The sequence below is a fragment of the Colius striatus genome, chromosome 20 (genome assembly GCF_028858725.1).
Source record: "Colius striatus isolate bColStr4 chromosome 20, bColStr4.1.hap1, whole genome shotgun sequence".
NCBI lineage: Eukaryota > Metazoa > Chordata > Aves > Coliiformes > Coliidae > Colius > Colius striatus.
In genome coordinates, this window is record NC_084778.1 from 1,851,738 (window position 1) to 1,869,816 (window position 18,079).

The 18,079-nt window shown below is 45.9% G+C and overlaps 1 protein-coding gene across 2 annotated transcripts in view; it reads right to left on the bottom strand.

Moving 5' to 3' along the window:
* The window catches only part of RNF43 (ring finger protein 43), a 43,182-nt gene extending 39,683 nt beyond the window's left edge, over window positions 1-3,499 (bottom strand). For both annotated transcript variants that reach the window (XR_009820108.1, XM_062012291.1), the window contains exon 1: window positions 3,126-3,499. Coding sequence is in view for 1 of the 2 variants with exons in the window: in XM_062012291.1 (XP_061868275.1) it covers window positions 3,126-3,362 (237 nt within the window). In the remaining variant the exon portion in view is untranslated. The remainder of the gene's footprint in view (window positions 1-3,125) is intronic.
* Window positions 3,500-18,079: the final 14,580 nt, after the last annotated feature.

Below are 18,079 nucleotides of genomic sequence, written 5' to 3' on the forward strand. Positions count from 1 at the left end.
CTGAGTCCTTAGCTGCTCATTTGCCAGTTACCAGTAAGGTCCATATATATTCTTTCCAACCTACTTGTCTACAAGGTTTGCTTCTTCCATCTCTAATCCAGGGCTGTTTTCTGATTTCCCTTAAGCTCAGCTGGGATCTAAACCTACAGCCATTTGAAAACTGCAGCACTTCTATGTTAAGCAATAGTTAATGCTTAGAGCATGTGCTATCTGTACGAGCTTGAGCCCTGAGCAAGCTTGAAGATCATTTCTGTAAGAAGTCTAAGGTGTTGGTTTTTTGACCTACAAAATCTTAAGTGGCTCTGCCTACTTGAGAAATTCCTCTCCCTTTGCATCATACTGCAGGGTGCAGTGCCAGAGGTAACACTGCCTGGGTTAATGTGAAAGGAGCGGATGGCAGGCAGGGCCTGGGCAGCTGCCTGGCATCGACCCACTCACCCACCCCTGTTCAGTGACCTGCAAAACTGAAAACCCAGACATTTCCCAGCAAGAACTGGTCACAAGGACAAAGGGTGTGAGGAGGAATTCAACACTGAGGTTATTCTATTCTAAGGAGGTATTTTTCCAGTTAGCTAAGAGTGTAACACATTGTGATCAAAGCCTGTTTCTCCAGATGATCCCACAGACTATGGCAAGCAGAAATGTTCTGGTGGAAGTACATTTGCTGGGGCCCCATCACTCAAGAATACATTTCTAACACTATATTGACCAGAACATGCTGAAGATAATTATAAGTTAAAGAGTCTTTTACTTGAATATAGGGTTAACTCTGCACCACTTATCCCTAAGCTATCTGATTATACCACTGAATTAAGAGAGCACTGCTTTGGAAACAGGACTGGGCCATCCACTCTTCTTTTCCAAGCTAAGCTGTGCAGTCTGTGTTCTGCCAGGGGTGTGAGGGCTGACTCCAGCTTACAGGGCATGACATAACCAAGAAGACCTATCCAAAAAAAGGTGTGAAAACAAAACTACTTAACCCACTAACTGTAAAGATAATCATGTTATGTACCTAAATTACATCTAAAGAACCAGCTGTAGGGGGATGTGTGAGGAGGTTTATTTCCACAAGACTTCCAATGGCATCAAAGTTAAGCACCTGACCTAATGTTTTTGCAAGGCTGGGATGTTGCCAACCTCATGTAAAACGAGAAACCCCAATAAAGATGAAATCAGGTGTATTTCATGTCCAACTGGCTACATGCAAACTGAAAATAGTTCCACCCATTAATTTCTTACATATTTTGTACCTTAACAGTTACAGCTCCCTTAACCCATTTTGTCTTTCTAGAGGCAGGAACACCCTGCAGGATCAGGCCCCAAACAATTCTAAATGTCATTTTATATTCTGAGTTTCAATGTGTAGTGGCAGAATTAGAAACTACATGGTAAGATATACATGAGAGGTCAGAGGTACACTTGACTAAACCTTCTCAGAGCATGGTGCCTGGCACCAGGCAAACATCCTGCTGCAAAAGGCACAGCCTGACCCCCCCTGATCCCAGCATTGCCATCTGAAACCAGACCCAGAGGATTTTCTGCACTGGATTCAGTGGGATACAGAACAGGAACGATCACCTGTGCACACGCAGTGGCAGGATCAAGGCCTGAAAAACATCCACAGTGCAGGTCAGGATCTGTGTACACAGATGCAACAGATTAGATTAGCATTTCCCCAGCTCTCTCCTTTTTGAGGATGATTTTTAAAGGATGAAGCCCACTTGTAAGTCTGACCCTCTGCACAGCTTCACATCCAACAGCTCTGCTCTGTGCTCATCACACAAACCCCACTCTGCATCAGTGCATTTGGTGAGTAACGTCCCCACACCACACCACACAAGTTGCCATCTTCCCGTTTCCAAGAGCTCCACACTCTATACTTTGTGCTCAGTTGCAACACCACTGTAGTTTTTGTAAGGAATAAATATTGACTTTCCTGGATATTGCCTCACGACAGAACAGGACCTTGAGTACATTTGTCTAAGATACACTTTTTTGTAGGCTGGTAATACAATTTTACAGCTCAGCTTTCGCTGTGAGACGCTCAGAAGGTGTGGCACAGCAGGCTTTACAAGTGTCACCCATTGCCCATTCTCACTGACCGTGTTCTAAAGCTGGCTCACTTGTATTTCTTTTCTTCTAAGGCTATACAAAATCCATTACTTTAATTTAACTTTCCAAACTACAAATCTAATTGAGGTTACAACATACCACCCTGAGGAAGCCAAGCCTGGAAAAGACATGCAAAAGTCCACATTTCCTATTAATGCAGGCTGGCTTGTCATGTAGTTCAAGCATAAAGCACATGACTGCCAAGCAAATCACCAACAGAAGCGAGGGAGGACACAGGAGGTCTCAGGGAAAGCGAGATCAAAACTTAGCACATGCAGATGAATCTGGTCACCAAACGGCTCGGCTCTGCTCTGAGCAGCTTCTGCACCTCATTGGCAAGATGTTCAGATGCTCTCTCCTTAGTAAAGGTCAGAAACCAGCATTCATTTCACTTATAAAAATACCCGGTGGTGACACCACAGGAACCGCAGTATGAGTAAAATCCAACTTTCAGGTAGAGGCAATACACAAGACAAGAAGTAGCAGGGTCAGTCATTGAGGTGGGCAAAGTCTGGGTGTGTATTTTAGCTGTAACAGAACCCCAGCCATCAGCAGAAGTGTGTAGAAAGCCTTATGGATTTCACCAAAAGAAACCCCTCAACCATGCTTTCTGTCAGATGTTTATCACCCCAACATGTGACTCGACACACTCAGCTTTAAAACATCAATTAAGATACGCCACAATCTCCACGGGATCAACCGACCACATCCAAAATTCAACGTTAACACAAGCACAGCTAGAGATCCTGACTGAATGCACAAGCAACCATTTGCAGATCTCTTCTGACCCAAAGCACCGTGAGGAGCTGGGGGCAGGAACATAAAGGAACAAAAACACACAGGTGACCAGCTCATAAAAAAGTGCCTCGTTGCTTCAGCGATAAATCTACAGTCAGGTAATAAAGTCACACGCGTTGTGCTGAGAGCTGAGGCAGCAGGGAGAGAAAAGAGGGGAAAGCACAGGAGTGGGAAGCGAAGGCGGATGGGGTTGGATAAAATACAGCTGCTCTTACCTGGAGCAGTTTGCCTTCGGCTGGAGTCACCTCAGCAACATTTGCAAACTCCCCTTCCAGTATGATGGGCTCCACTTTCAGGGGGATCACCCTAATGATGGCCTTCTGCGCCGCCGTCCTCTCCGACTCGACCGCCGCCGCCAGCACCAGCCCCGTACGGCCAAGTCCTGCTTGCAGGGTCGCCATGAGCAGCCAAGGCCAGAGGACAGCCAGCTGCAGCTGGGGGCCAGCACTCATGCTACCAGCTGCAGCAGCGGGCTCTGGCCACACATACCGCTCAGGAACGTGTCCTCACCCTGCGGCGGGCTGCGGCCGTCGGCAAAGCTCGTCGGGCTTCCGAGCGCACCGGTGCCAGCGCCGGGGAGGCGGGAGAGAGCCAGACACAGGGACAGAGAGAGGAGCGAGGGGCTCTGGCACCGCCAGCGCTGCTCACGGGACAGCTCGTCCGGTTCTCGCCATCACCGTGTCTGTTCCTCGGTGCCACGTGCTCAGAGGCCGCCGGGAGCTCAGAGGCATGTTTTAAACAAACAGAGTTGGGGGTGGGGGGGAAACCAAGAAAGAAAAAGGGAATTCCTAAATTATGAGTCTCTCCTCCAGCAGATAAATCCGGAAAGATCAGCACAACAGGTTGCAGAGAAATCAGTTCAGGTATGCAGGAACGGCAGGGAGCGTTAGGAACTCGTCAGGCCCGCAGAGATGAGGCACGAGGGGTTCTCCCCATGGATGCGGCGGCCTCGTGTCTCTCGCTCAAGAGTTGGGGAGATCCACAGGTTAAAAAGATCCATCTCAGGTAGCCTTGAGAGACATCTCACCTTTTTGCCAGCATTTCCCACAACGTAAGCTCAAGCTCCTCACCTCCAATGTTATCTGCAGTGCTCGGTATCCTCGGGAATTAGGGGGGAGGTATTTCTTGACTTTATGGTGAAATTCAGCTTTGCTTCCATAGCATTCTCCTGCAAGCTGCACCGATCCTTTCCATCCTTCTTACACCACAAACGCTTCATTCAAGTCTGCAGAGCAACTTCAGCTTTCCACCTAGCAATCCATCTCCGGACTCTGACTCCAGGTGCAGTTCTCGAGGACGATTAATAAAGCACAGAGCTCCTCTTCATAGCTTCAAGTTGCCAGGAAATAAAAAGGCCCCAAAACACTTTCAAAGTTTAGATGTGGAGCCAAACAGGTATCAAGCAAAAAGTTCCAGGGTGTCTGGTTTCCCTCGTGCTGCTTCTGTGCACGCCTGCGTTCTGGCACGGCTGAGGATCACGACTGAAGGCCCCACAAAATAAAACACGAAGCTCCATGGTCTGCCCAGAGGTCACGTGAAACGCGTCGAGGACTCTTCATACCTGTGAGGATACACAGAGAGAACACTTTCAATGAAACCAAAGTCCTGGGGATCACACACACCCGTGGAGGGAAAAAAAAAGTGAGTTGGAAAAAGGGGTAGAGAAGAAAGGTGTGCAAACCTGTTAGGCTGTGAGTCTGCCGGGGTCGGGGCTGCAGGTCCTCTGCAAAGGCTGCTTCCAGTAGCTTAAGAAAACTGTGTGGGTCTGATGATGTTTTGCTTTTTGGTCTTCTAAAAACAAAGGTTTAAAGCTGGTGTTTGTAATTGAAAGAGAAACGTTTAAGAAGAAGAGGAAGGAATGTGTGTTGCACACACGCAGCAGGCAGGTAGGTGCGAGTGGAGCTCCACAGCCCCAGAGAGAATTCAGCGAGATCAAAGGGAGAAAATTACTGCAGACAGAAAACTCCTGGGGCAGGCATGGCTGAAAGTGTCCGCATGTAACGCACAGACCCGAGAAACAGCCCCGGAACGCTTCGGGAGAACTCCTTTAGGATACCAAAGTGTCTCTTCCCGCTCCGCCAAACGCAACTGTGGTCTCTAAACGCCGAGAGCACGAAGGAAAATAAAACCGGGACCATGAACGCCGAGCCGGCAGCGGAGCCCGACACGGGCTGCCCGAGCGCGGCTCAGCCCGGGCGCGGCGGGGGCTGCCGGACAGCCCCGGGAGCGCCTGCCCCGAGTCCTCCTCCCGGCAAAAACACATCAATTCACAGCAAAAAACCCGAAAACTCCAGCGCCAGGCAAGTGGCTGGGCTCGACCCCCGGCGAAGGCGGGCTGCGGCGGGCCGGCTCCTCCCGCGGGACGGCCGGCGCTCTCCTACCTGCTGACACAAAGTGAGGGTGGAGCAGCCGGAGCCGCCGCCCCCCGCGGGGCCGGGGCCGGGGCCGCGGGCTCCCCCTCCCGCCCCGCCGCCCGCCTGCAGCGCGGCCCGAGCCCGGCCGGGGCGAGGCGGAGCGGGGCACGGCGCCCACCGCCGAGGGGCAGCGGCCCCGGGCCCCGGGCGGCCGCCGTCCCCAGCCGCTCAGCATCCCCGCGGCCCCAGGCCGGGGCGCTGCGGCCCCGCGAGGGGCTTGTGGCCACTTCACCCGCGGCCTTTCTTCGGCCCTCGCTCATTTAGATTCAGTAGCCCCTCTCCAGTCGCCGCTGCGAGGAGGTTTCAGGTCAGACTGATGTCAGAGGTCTGGAATTCAACTGCTATTCTCCTCTGACATCGCTGGGAGGTGAAGAATACTGTAGGTCAGACCTATAACCTCAAAGGAAGGCTGCAGCTGGAAGTGTGTAAATGGGCATGCACTGCAAGAGGGCACTCAGACATGAATGCAGAAACCACGCACCCTGTGCAGGATCCACCAGCTGTTGTGGGAGCCCTTTGCTATTGCTCCTGCTGCTCAGAGAAAAGTCCACTCAGGAAAGCCAGTATCGTTAAAAACGTTACTACTTATTAGTTATCGACTGAAATACATCCACGTGAAAATGATAAAATGCCTGCCATTTAATCTACAGCTGCCTGAGACTGGGGAGGCCTTGTGCAGGCTGACACTGGCGTTGTGCAGTAGCAAGTGCCCTTCCTCCTGCGCTCTGCCCCGCGGTATGTTGGCGAGTTGATTAAGGACAAACAGGGCTGACAGGCAGGTGTATTCTCAAGGTCCAGGGCTGCAGGAGAGCCAACTGCACAACCTTTGACAATTACTGTATTAAAACATTTCATACTAAGATTTCATCACTTGTAGAATCACAGGCCATTAAGGCACTAATGCTCACTTAAATGTCTGAAAGCACATTAACTTTTGGTGCTAAACAGGGGCAAGAAAGGTAAGCTAGGAAGTTCCCTTCCTATGTTATCTGAATTTAAAAGGCAGCTCCAGTTTGATGAGGCTGAGTTCCTGTGATCTCCATACACCTTAAAACCAGGAAGGCTGACCCTGTTACTGTTACCAACACAGACTACCACAGGACATGCCCCCTCTCTCCATGGCATGTTATCCATGGGTCTCCCAGCCACACCAGCTGGGGAGAACAAAACCACACTCAGGTGATAAAGCTGCAGCAATGCATTCAAACATCTTTTCCTTTTAACTACCTGAGGACTCTCATTCACCCAGAAATGCTTTCCACGTGCTTTCATTTGAGGAGGGTTTGAATGCAAGCACCTAGCCTTTCACTATTCATGTCAGCTAGGATTGCACTGCACATAGGTCATGGGCAAGGAAGAGTAACAAATCCGAGGCCAAGCAGTAGGTAAAGCTCCCACCTGCCCTGCCTAAAGCATCCTCAGGTTGCATTTGTCTAATTTGGGCTGTTGGTGAACAATTAAAGGTTTTGCCTCAGATCATCCTGCCTCTCTTAGGACATCTTGACCACAGCTAGAAGCTACACAGAGCTCTGGAGGGCAGAGCTGAGATGCTCCTGATAAATCCTCTCTGCTCCTTTCTTGTGCATTTTGCTCAAGGTTTGTCCTAATCAGTTATAAAAGCAGGATCAATATGTGTGAGGTAATTGAAGTTTTTGGTTTATGAATTTACCTGAGAAGACAAGTATAGAATGTGCCTCCTTTATCCTGCAGATGGTACTTTACCATAAACACAAATGTGTGGCTGTTAAAAGCTTCACTTGCTGTTAATAGAAATACAACTCTATTGTACAAGTTAAAAATTCCTTTGCAGACCTATTTAAAACAAAGTATGAAAATAGCAAATAATTCATCCCTGCAGAATCAAAAAAATCATTAAAACACAAGAATTCCCCATTAATGGAGAAGCTCAACAGCTGCCATAGGAAATGGATACCCACCAGAAAGGATCCACTCGCTGCTGAAACACAGCGTCGGGTTGGGAAAGAAGAGCATTTCCTGGTTAATCACTCTGAAAATTAGCTCATCTTTCCTGTAGCTGCTCTGCTGAAATCCCTGACCCATTCAGACCCACAATCTTGTGACTTTGCTATGCTTTTGTTTCATACAGGACTCCCAGTAAAGGGCCACAGTGTGGCTGCAAGCAAAGGCGGTGAGAGCACCAAACACCATCTACACTGAGCCTCCCGTAGCTTCCAACCATGTGGAGCAAAAAGCTTCCAAGTACAGTGCTAAAACCTATTTGCTTTCCAGTAAGAAAGTTTCAAGAAAGTTTTTAAGGCTTCCTGTTTAAATAAAGTTCAGACTTTCTGTATCTAAAGAACACAAACAGCTAAGTAATTATTTCATATTAAATAACCACCAGATGCTTTAGAACTTGACAGGCAGAAGATGTAATGGCAGAGGGGTAAAGAATGGAACCACTAATACCTACAAAGTTAACATGAAAGCAGAAGAATAGAGGGTGTTTGGTAAAACACAGGAGAAACGATCCAAAGTGCCTGTTGTGTGCAAAGCACTGGGGCTGGAGTCCTCAGACAAGGGAACACAGCTGGCAGCTGCTGCACATTTTCACATACTTGGCACCCACTTCTTGCTCTCTTGTTTCATGGTTGGCAAGTGCTCCTGCTTCCAAGCTGCATCTACCAGCAGATGTAAATCTAGGAAGAAAAGGGAATGCTGAGTAAATATTAGTCCTTGAATATGTTTCACTTGGCAGCATACATAGCAATTGTACTCCTATCAGGTACTATAAAATACAGCCTAGGAGGCAGACTATACCTTGAGAATTTGAGGCCTTCTGCTTCCAGAACAGGAATTATTCTCATGTTTCAAAACTTTAAATATAAAACAGCAAAGCAAATTATTATCAAAGTGCTCCCGTTCTTCAAGACACATTATCTGTGCATGTGTTCACTGCCATGGGTACCAACCACCAAACTTTCATTACTGTAAAACCCAGGGGTGTCTACAGTATCTACAGAAATGCCTGTTCTGCTTGTGACATGTACCCTCACTTATCCATAACCGGCCTGCTTGCCTCAAAGTACACCAGGACTGGGGAAAGGTGTCACAAGAGAGGAAAATCAGCTTTATCCATGGCAAGATGAAAACACTCCCAGTGTCCAGCCAGATCTTGCAGGTCAAGGAAAAGTCCCCTGACAAAGTTGCAACAGCATTACCACTGCAAACCTCACCTACGGGAAACTGCATCTCTGAACAGATAAATTCACACCTTAGGAAAAGAACTCCAGCCCTAGTTCTTTCCTAAACTGCAAAGGTTCTGCCCAACAGACTGCTCCTGCACCTTCTGGGATTTGCCTCCTGCCAAAGCAGACTCTGTAGAAATGAGGGGGCTGGTAACAATGCAACTGTAACTTGCGTGGCGTTAGGAGACAGGGCATAACATCCACTCCTGCAGGAGAGCAGGCTGCCAGGACAGGTATTTGAAAGTCCTTCACTGAATATATAATGAAGTAAAGGTAATGGCAGCTGAGCTGGAGCAAGAAGCTGCAGTTCAGACTCCTGAGAGCAACTTCACTTGGGGGTTCGGACAGAAGATGCTGAAGAGTTCAGGGCCAGGCCTGTCCCCACATTAACTCTTACCACCCTTGCAGGAGATCTCACTGTGACATTAGGAAAACTAAGTGAACAGTAACGTTATTTTTGGCTGGAAGATGCTGGAAACAGCTCAAGTGAACACATGATAGTATAGGAGACCTTGCCTGAATGAAGATTTGCCCTTGGCAGTTGTACCTATAAATCTGTTTACCCTGGAGTGAAGGAGAGGGAATGCAGAGCAACACGGCTGGAGTGGCATGAGACTGGGTGGTAAGTGTCTAGGGTACCTTGCAGCGTGATGGATTCATCTGAGTCAGCAGCATCTCAGTTATTACATCTGTGTACTTGTACCAAAAAATCTCAGGAGGTTGCCAGATTACTTGAAGGAACAGATATATGGCCACTGAGAAAGAAAGCTTGTTCTTTAATGTATCCAGATCCTTAGATGCTTAAATCCAGAAGCAACACATTCCACCTGCTCCACCCTGAGATCTCTACTTCCAGAATGATGGGCTGCAAAAATTCACAAGTTGTGAAGAAACACCTGGAAATTGTCACCATGAAATGTTTCAGCACAGAAAGATTAAGGAAGAAGCTGTTTCCAAAGACTCAGAGAGGAAAGGAGGTTCTGACAGACAAACGTAGCCAGAGCAGCAGCAGACAGCTTCTATTTAAACCTGCCTGCTTCAGGCTTACTGCTGAAATGCAGGACATGGGCTTTGCCAGCTTTGAGGCTTGTGGTATGTGCCCAGTTTATTTTGGGCCAACTTGAGTCTGACCATGCTTGGCTCAGGTGTGCTGTCTGTCTCTACCCTTTACATTTACACCGAGCCTAAAAGGCCCGAGCGCGGAAGCGTAGACCTGGGTGACTATCACGTGTCCCAAAGAGTAGACTCTACACTAATTGTTGCTAATTAGCATTAGCATAAGTGTTTCATCTCAGTGGAACAATCCCAGGGAAATGCTTTCCCAAACCTTCCTGTACATAGCTTCACAGCTGGTGTATCAAGCAAAGGTTTTGCTTTAGATGTGAAAGCTGACAAGTTTGCGAGTTACCCATTACGCTGGGAAGTGATGGAAGGAGAACTCCCAATTCTATCTTTCAAACAACAGCCTGTCTTCTTTCAAGATGGCATCAGACCCTTTTTCTCAGCCTCTTGACAAAAACACTTCATTTGGTACACAGTGTTTGAAACTGATGTGCATTATGAGCTGAATTATTAACCAGCATCATTATCTGTAGAAACTACCCTTTGAAGTGAACAACAGCTCTTCAAACTCCACCATCAGCAATTTGACAAACAGTTGTGAGGGAAACAGCTCCTTCCAAGACTTGCAGGCTGCACCAACCTTTCCTCTAGAATGGACCCAAAGTACTCTTTGTGTCCTCTTATGTCTCCTATCTCCAGACATTACGGTTTTTCCTTGAGTTCCTGGAGTGGTGAATTGTCTGGCCTCAGGTGCTCTGCTGCTTGTTTTCCTCATGTGTTTCAGCACAGGTATCAGCTGATTTAGTGATCTGAGACAAAACATTTGGACTTGTATACTAACTTCATCAGTTTGGTGCATTTTCTTCCTGTGACTTCATTACTCAGTGTTGTCTTCCCAGCGCTGCCATGCTCCAGCAAACTTATCTGTGGACTTCATCTCAAGATTGTGACATCCAGGTTTCTGACACAACTCCCAGAACTTCAGGTTTCATTTACTGATATAATTTGTAGCCTTTTCCACAGAAGAGCAATTAGCAGATGTATAGAAGCGTGTTTGTAAGGACACTAAGAGGTTGTACAAGTAGAATGTTTTAACTAAAGGCACAATGAAGTACTTGTGCTGCAGACACCAAATGAACTATTCTGATCCTCCCTTGCTGTAATAGTTTCAGAGTAGCTGTCTCAATCTCTTAAAAAAAATAAGCAGAGTCTTACCTAGGCAGCTGTCTCCCTGTGAACTGTGTCTTCCTGCAGCCAGGCTTTACAGATGAATCTGTCTCTTCAGTTCCTCAAGTCAATTGTCTCTCTTTCTCTCTGACACACAGGGCTGACATTCAAAGCTGGTATTTCCCTGAAAATACACCTGAAGGAAAAACATAAACAAACCAAAGATCACTCAACAGTTTCTTGTGATCACTTTAGGGATAAAATAATAACTATTCTTCTCTACTCCAAAAGGACATCTAGCAAGTGTTGAATGCTGCCTAGATGGTTTACTTAAGAAGTGGTATTAAAGTTACCAAACTGAAACTCCAGCTCTTGCAACAGGTCATACTAAGCACAACATGAAATTGGAAAACTAGAATACACACAGTTAGGGTACATGTCCTCACAGTCTGAACTTTGGCCCCAGTTATCAAACTAGCTATAAGAAACAAGCTAGAAGAAATGCAGGTGTGCTCCTTGTTGCCAACACGTGTATCAGCAATGAGAGATCGAGCTCAGACAGAGCTGTGTGATGCAAAACTACACAGGCAAGCCACACAGTTCTGGTTGGGAATCTCACCCCACCCCATCCAATTGTGGAAGATGGTAAATTATAACGTGTTGCTTGCTTTGTGGAGCCCTCTGCTGCTGCTCCAGATGCATTTTGCAAGCAGCCCTTTGCTGAATTGCTGCACTTCCATGGTCACGTGGCAAAAGTCTGTAGGCTTCAAGGGAAAAAAAAAGCCAGACAACCAAGTTGTGTTTCTGTTCCACCAATGAAGTAAAGGGCCCAAAGTCAAGCACTTGGAGTTGATCTTTAGACAGAAAGATGTTCTCACTGTCATCTGTTCTGGAGTATTCCTCTCCTATGCAAATATCCTGTCAGTCAATATCCTAGGGATGAATGATTGTCCAAAGCCTGCAATGTCTCCTTCTATTAAGTAAAACAAACCTCATGCAAACTGGTGTGTGTGAGTTTACAGAGCACAAAAGATGATTGCACTTGGTAGTAAGATATTAGTAACAGCAGAAGTCAGGCTTTCCAACTGGAGCCTGTCGTCACCCGACGCTGCGCACAGAAAGGCACCGTGTGTGCACAGGCACAGAAATACTGAGACATCAAAGTTGTGTAACAATACTCAAAAAGGCCTGTGCAAACACAGGAATTGAATACTCCAGGGAGATCTGGTTCCCCCCACTGCATCTCCTGCACTTGCCAGATGCCCACTTGACTGTAGTATTTGTTCTTCTAAATGTGTTGTCTGTGTATATTGTATTAGTACTATTAACAAGGCCCTGTGAAACCATTTGGTTAGCAATGGCTTCTGTCCAACACCTGAACCACAACTCCTTCTTAAGTGTAAAAACAAAGAGAAAGAAGGAGGACTATTGTTCACTGCCTTCACCAGCTAGAAAACAAATTCCCTGAGTGATGACCTAAACCTCTCCGTTCCTGGTGATGCTTGTAGAATGAGAAGCTCTAGAAAAGTGAGTAAAGCAGCCTTAACCAGCCAGGGAGAGAAAGGAACTCAGGTAAGCACCTCAATTCAGATACTCCACAGGGCTCTAGAAACAATTCTACAAATATCAAGGTTTAAAAACAAATCTGGAGGCATCAAGATACTTGAGAGCACAAGAGAACAGCAGCTCCAACACAGACACCAAAATGAAATGCTGAGTGCCTGCCCACACAGCAGGTCTCGGTGTGTACTGGTGCACATGAGTCTCACAGGTGCTGGTCTCACATGTACTGATCAAGAACTGGTTATCAGAAATGGCTTCACCGTTTCTCTGAACCTTCACCTTTGGTGGCAACTGTCAAAACAATCTTTTGCCATCACACAGCAGGTCTGCATGCTCCTGAAATCACAAGGTGACAGGACAGCCAGCAATCCCATGACAATGTTTTTAGCAGAACTCACATAAACCAAAGAACCTTTAAAGCAGAGAGAAGAGAATGAAGTGTTTTGCAAAAGCAGCAAATCCCACCCAAGTGAAATGAGAAATCCCATTTGAGCAGTGAGTGCCTGTACTGCTGTTTCTTCTGGAGATAACTCAAGAGTTAAAGGACAATTTCTTCTGATAAACATGAGTTATAGAATGATGTTGAACAGAAACTCAGGCACCATCTAAAACCCCATCTTATTTTGGAAGAGATCTACTATGGCAGATTAGTCCCTAGTGTCTGATTATCCTCAGACCTTTTAGCTGAGGTAATGGTTAATTAAAAGCTACTTCCATAGACAAATCAATCAGGGAACAGAATCAACAGGGACCTACTAGGAAAGCCACATCAGATCAAATGACAATGCCCAGATGCACCAGCAGCTTTTGACTGGGAGTTCCCTGGTGAGAGTCATATTATCAAAGCATCCACTAGTAAATGGCCTGAATCTCTTTTGACTCCCCATGCTGCTCATGGGCTCACTTCTCCAAACAACTGCTTTTTACTAGACCCTTTGGGAAGTGTATTTACATTATCTTTCAATCTGGCCACACCACCACCCTTGACAACTTCCTTTGGAATGACCTGCTGTCCCAAACACTGGTTTCAGCCTTCTGAGACTTATTTGATTGTGATTTGCCATCAGTCATACTGATCCTCATGTCCTGGATGAAAAAGAAGACAAGAGGACAAAGATGCTTTGTGTGACTAATCAGTACTAGAGCACCACTGGCATGACTGGCCATTGGCTATTTATATCCTTAGACCAACATGTTATGCTGGCCATAACCTGGCCACTGTGGATAAGCTTATACTAAAAAAAACCCAACAAAACCCATGAATTAAAGACAAAGGTTGATATTTGCCAGACAGGAAACTGGATGATCAAGCTTGGGTAGGTCAACTCTTTTTCAACACACATAAGCATAACTTGCTTTGCTTGTACTCTGTGAGGGGGGAAAAGAAAGTACATGCATCATGCTGTAATAGGAAAGGAAGCCTTTGCATTTGTACTACAGATCTTCTGATATTGGGTACGTCAGGCCCCCCAAATGAAGTGCAGTTTCCACCAGAACTATATAAAGCATTCACAGTAAGTGATGTAGTTGTCTTTGGTTCAACACCTCTGAGGTGGGGCCACTTCCAAAAGTCACTGTCGTTATTCTTCAAATGAAACAGCATAAAGCTGTCTGGGACAAGAGAAGAGCAGTTGTTTCCCAGTATTGCCACAGTATTACAGAATCTCTTGTTGTCCAGGGAAGGAAATTCTTCAAAACTAAAAAGACTCATTAACAAAAATGGGTTCTGATGAAGTCAAGCAAAACCAACTTCAAAACCCCACAGCCCTGAGGACACCCACTGCACTGCTGCCCTGAAACCTGACTTGAGCTAGAAACCTACCTGTTGAATGTTCAGTGGCTCTTTGAAATAGATTGTAAATGACATTACTGTCACTCTCTCAAGCAGATCAATTTTCAAATGCATACCCTTCCTCCCAGAATCCATAAACCCACTGTTCACTCACACAGCCTCCTCTGCTCTCACCTGATGCCAGCACGCCACACTCACCTGGGAAGGGATGCTGTGGGTGGCCATGGAAGCCGTGGGACTGACCCAGCCAGTCAGGGGATATGTGTGGGCAGGTGGTACAAAACACTCTGGTGCAGCTGCAAGAACACAAATACAAATACAAAAAGTCTTCAAATTGAATCATGATTCAACAAACATACCTGCTTCACTCACAGGCTTTTGTCCTACCCTGGTAATTAAAGAGAAGACTTTTCTAAGCCCCTTTGTCTAACATGCAGTCCATCTAGTCATACTCAGAAGAAATTACCAGCTAAAGCATATTCTATCACCAGCTGTTATGAAATAACTGGCAGTGAACACAGATCTCATTTGAGTACTCAGGAGACAGAGATGAATGGCATCTTATGGAATAAATGAATATTTACTGAGGAAATCAAGAAAAAGATGGATGGGCCTCAACACAGGTTTGGTTTCTGCCAAAAGGGTTGGACTTCTGCATTTCAAACATACTGAAAATGTATGTAGAGGTGACAAAGAAATCAATACTTCCCAAGGAAATTATTCACAAGTACATTAATGCAAAGACTAGAGAGTCTGTAACATGAGAACCCCTCCGTGCTCACAGCTCAACCTGCTCACATCTGTACTTGATGCTTTCCACAGTCCCAGTACTGCACACAAGCTCAGGAAAGCTCAAACCCCCAGAATAAATGCAAACCCACTATGACCAGCAGCAGATCTTTTCCAAGCTTCAACAACCACCACAATCTCTCTGAAGATCTGTTGGAAACTGAAGGAACACTCATCTCTATCATTTAAGAAAGCAAAAGACATTAATAAGTGTTCTCAGCTGGGTCAAAGGGCATGAGACTGACTCTCCAGTATCTGCCCTTCCACTGCAGCACACGCTGCATGGGAAATACAAAGGAAGAACCTTAAGACCATCCTTTTAGTGTGAACTTACCAGGTCACATCCAAAGGTTCTGCCTAAGAGAAGCCAGTTAATTCATCAGGCAACTGGCTCAACAGTACTCAAAGCTGTGCAAGAAATCAGGGAATGCAGCTGTGCCTGCTCCTGCCAGACCAATGGACACATCAGGATGGGCCTGAAGAGAGAAACCCTGCAAGCTCCAATCCTTTACCACCCAAAACGAAGGTGATACCCAAGGTCAAGGGGAAAGACCATACTGTTTGAACTCATGTAGGTGGGATTCATTGCCTTGCTGCTACACATCCTCAGACGTCCAGCAGCTACTGACTCTGCACAGTCAATGAGCAAACAGGCTCATCAGAAAGAAGTGAACTGTCTTCCAAAGGCATATGTCTAAGAAAGTTGGGATGACTCAACCTCTGGGAGGTGCCTGTTTCTCTCTACTGACTATATATGTCATCTAGGTGACAAGCCCAGGCATATACAGCCAAGTATTATACATTCAGATGAATCTTAGGCAAGATTGAATCCTACAACTAGTTTTACAAGTGCATTACTAATGCATCTAGTCTGCTTTTCTCAAGGGAAAATACGGTGCTGTTCATGCTGTGTTAAAACAGATGTTTCCAGCTGCTTCTTTAGTGTCTGAATCCCCCTTTTGACCATGTGAATTTGAAGGCTTGCATACAAAACCCACCCCATTGATCTCAACAGAAGGTGTATCGTTCACAGTAACGTGGCTGCTCCTAAGCTACCCCTCACCAGAAAGGTTATCACAGGTGAGCAAACCCTACAGCCACTGATGTCTCTGAGAGGCAGGACTGGACTTGCCATGTCAGGTGGCACCAATAACTGACATTTTTCACATAGTCTCCTCGACTGATTTTTCATTATTAGGATCCTCTCTGTCAATAAAACCTCGCTGAGTTTCTTTGATGCTGTCCTAGTGCTGCCAAAGGTTTTGGAGGCAGCTGAAAGCGAACAGAGCTACATCCTTCAAATCATGATGGTGTAATGCTAGTGGGGAAAAAGGGATCCAGATAAGCACCTTTCATGTTACTGTCTTTTCAATAAGATCCATAATGAAAAACCAGGGAAATCTTTTGGTCCTTGAAGTTAACAAACAAGTTTGGATATACATAAAAAGAAACCTTTTGACAAAGTTCTGCTTTGATTTAGTTTAATGGGACTTCAAATGTCAAATGAAAAGAGTCAAGAATAAGACTGAAAAATACATTCTTTAGTCCCCTTACCAAATCCATATCTGAACTATCACTTATCAGATAAGCTAATGTTGGTGCTGTGCTCTCCAGATGAAGGAAGGCAGACTTTCTCATGTGGACAGATGAGCAAGCAAGCTTCCAGCATTCTGTAGGTTATAATACACAGAAGAAAGGATAGTGGAGAGATTAAAAGATACACAGGAACAGAAGTAAAACCACCGAGACAGGGCTTAACTGACAGTGAAAATCAAAAGATTTATAATAGTCTCTAGTGAAACATCAAACTTAATCTTCTCAGAAGTACTAATGAATTCACTGGAGTTTCCAAAAGCCTCCAGTTCCATCAGTTTCTCTGTTTTAGTTTGAGTTACACCTTCATTTTTGTACCTTGCAAAATTTGTTATTCTTTCATCCTGCTCTTCCCTTCCTCTCCTGCCACACAAGACTTTACCTGTATGACAGAGCGTGTTTATTCTTTAAGCTTTTATAACTCTGGTGAAAGAGACCACTGTCATCCAGTTAGATCTATGTATTCATCTCTAAATCTACCCTGGTCTCCCTCAACCCCTCTACAGTCAGTACTGCAAAACAGGCACTTTCAGGACATGAGTAATCTCACCCCAAGACAAACTCTAAACCAAAGCTATGTGATCCACATAAAGATACCCATTTCCTTCCCTTGGCTGCAGATGAAGGCTGGGGGACTAGTTGAGAAACAGACATCTAAATAAATGATGAAATTCAGCCTATGCTCTGTAACTGATAGAAATGTGGAGTGGGGACCATCTCCTGCGTCAAGCAGGTGTTTCTGGATGAGGCTTTGAGCAACCTTATCTAGGGAAAGGTGGCCCTGCCTGTGGCAGGGGGTTGGAACTTTAAGGTCCCTTCCAACCTAAACCATTCTATGATGCAAGGAGCATATGGCAAAAGTTGCCTGTCCCTTAAACATTTAAGAGTATCCACAAGAGCAGCCAAGCTCCTCATGTCTCCTCAGATCCCTGTGATGAACTGACACAGTTGCTGTGTCAGCTGCAAGGAAGGTGACGGTTAACACAAGACCACAGCCATGGGAAGCAGAACTGCTCATCTGGAAGCAGCCAACAGTCCAACCAAACTAAGCACACAGCTGAACAAGATATTCACATCTTCCTTCCACAGTGTCAACTACAACACTCTCCTGTTTATCTGTTATTTGTGGAATCACCCTCTGAGAGCTCAGACTTGTCTTGGAAAGCTCAGAGGAGGGTTAGAAAGAAAGAAAACGTGTTGTGAAGCTTTTTAACAACATTATTTTCTGTTTAGCTATTCCGTTCACCTACTCACACAATCCTCCTTAAAAACCATCTAGATTGTAATTCTTTTTCAGGAGACGAGTGACAGAAATCTTACTACCAGGTCTCTTCTCCTTTGCACAGAACTGTCAGGATGCTCTAGCTGTCACTTTGCACAACCCATTGATTCACACTGAATGAATGAGCTGATTGAGCATCCCCACTGAGGGGCAAGGAGGAGTAACATTCATCTGGTAGCACTGTACCAGCTCCACAGAGATGGGGGGTGTGTGTGTTCTGAGCACAGGACCCAACAGGGGTTGCATTGTAGCATGAAACACAGATGTGCACCGCACTGCCTGTGCCCACTAGCAACAGATC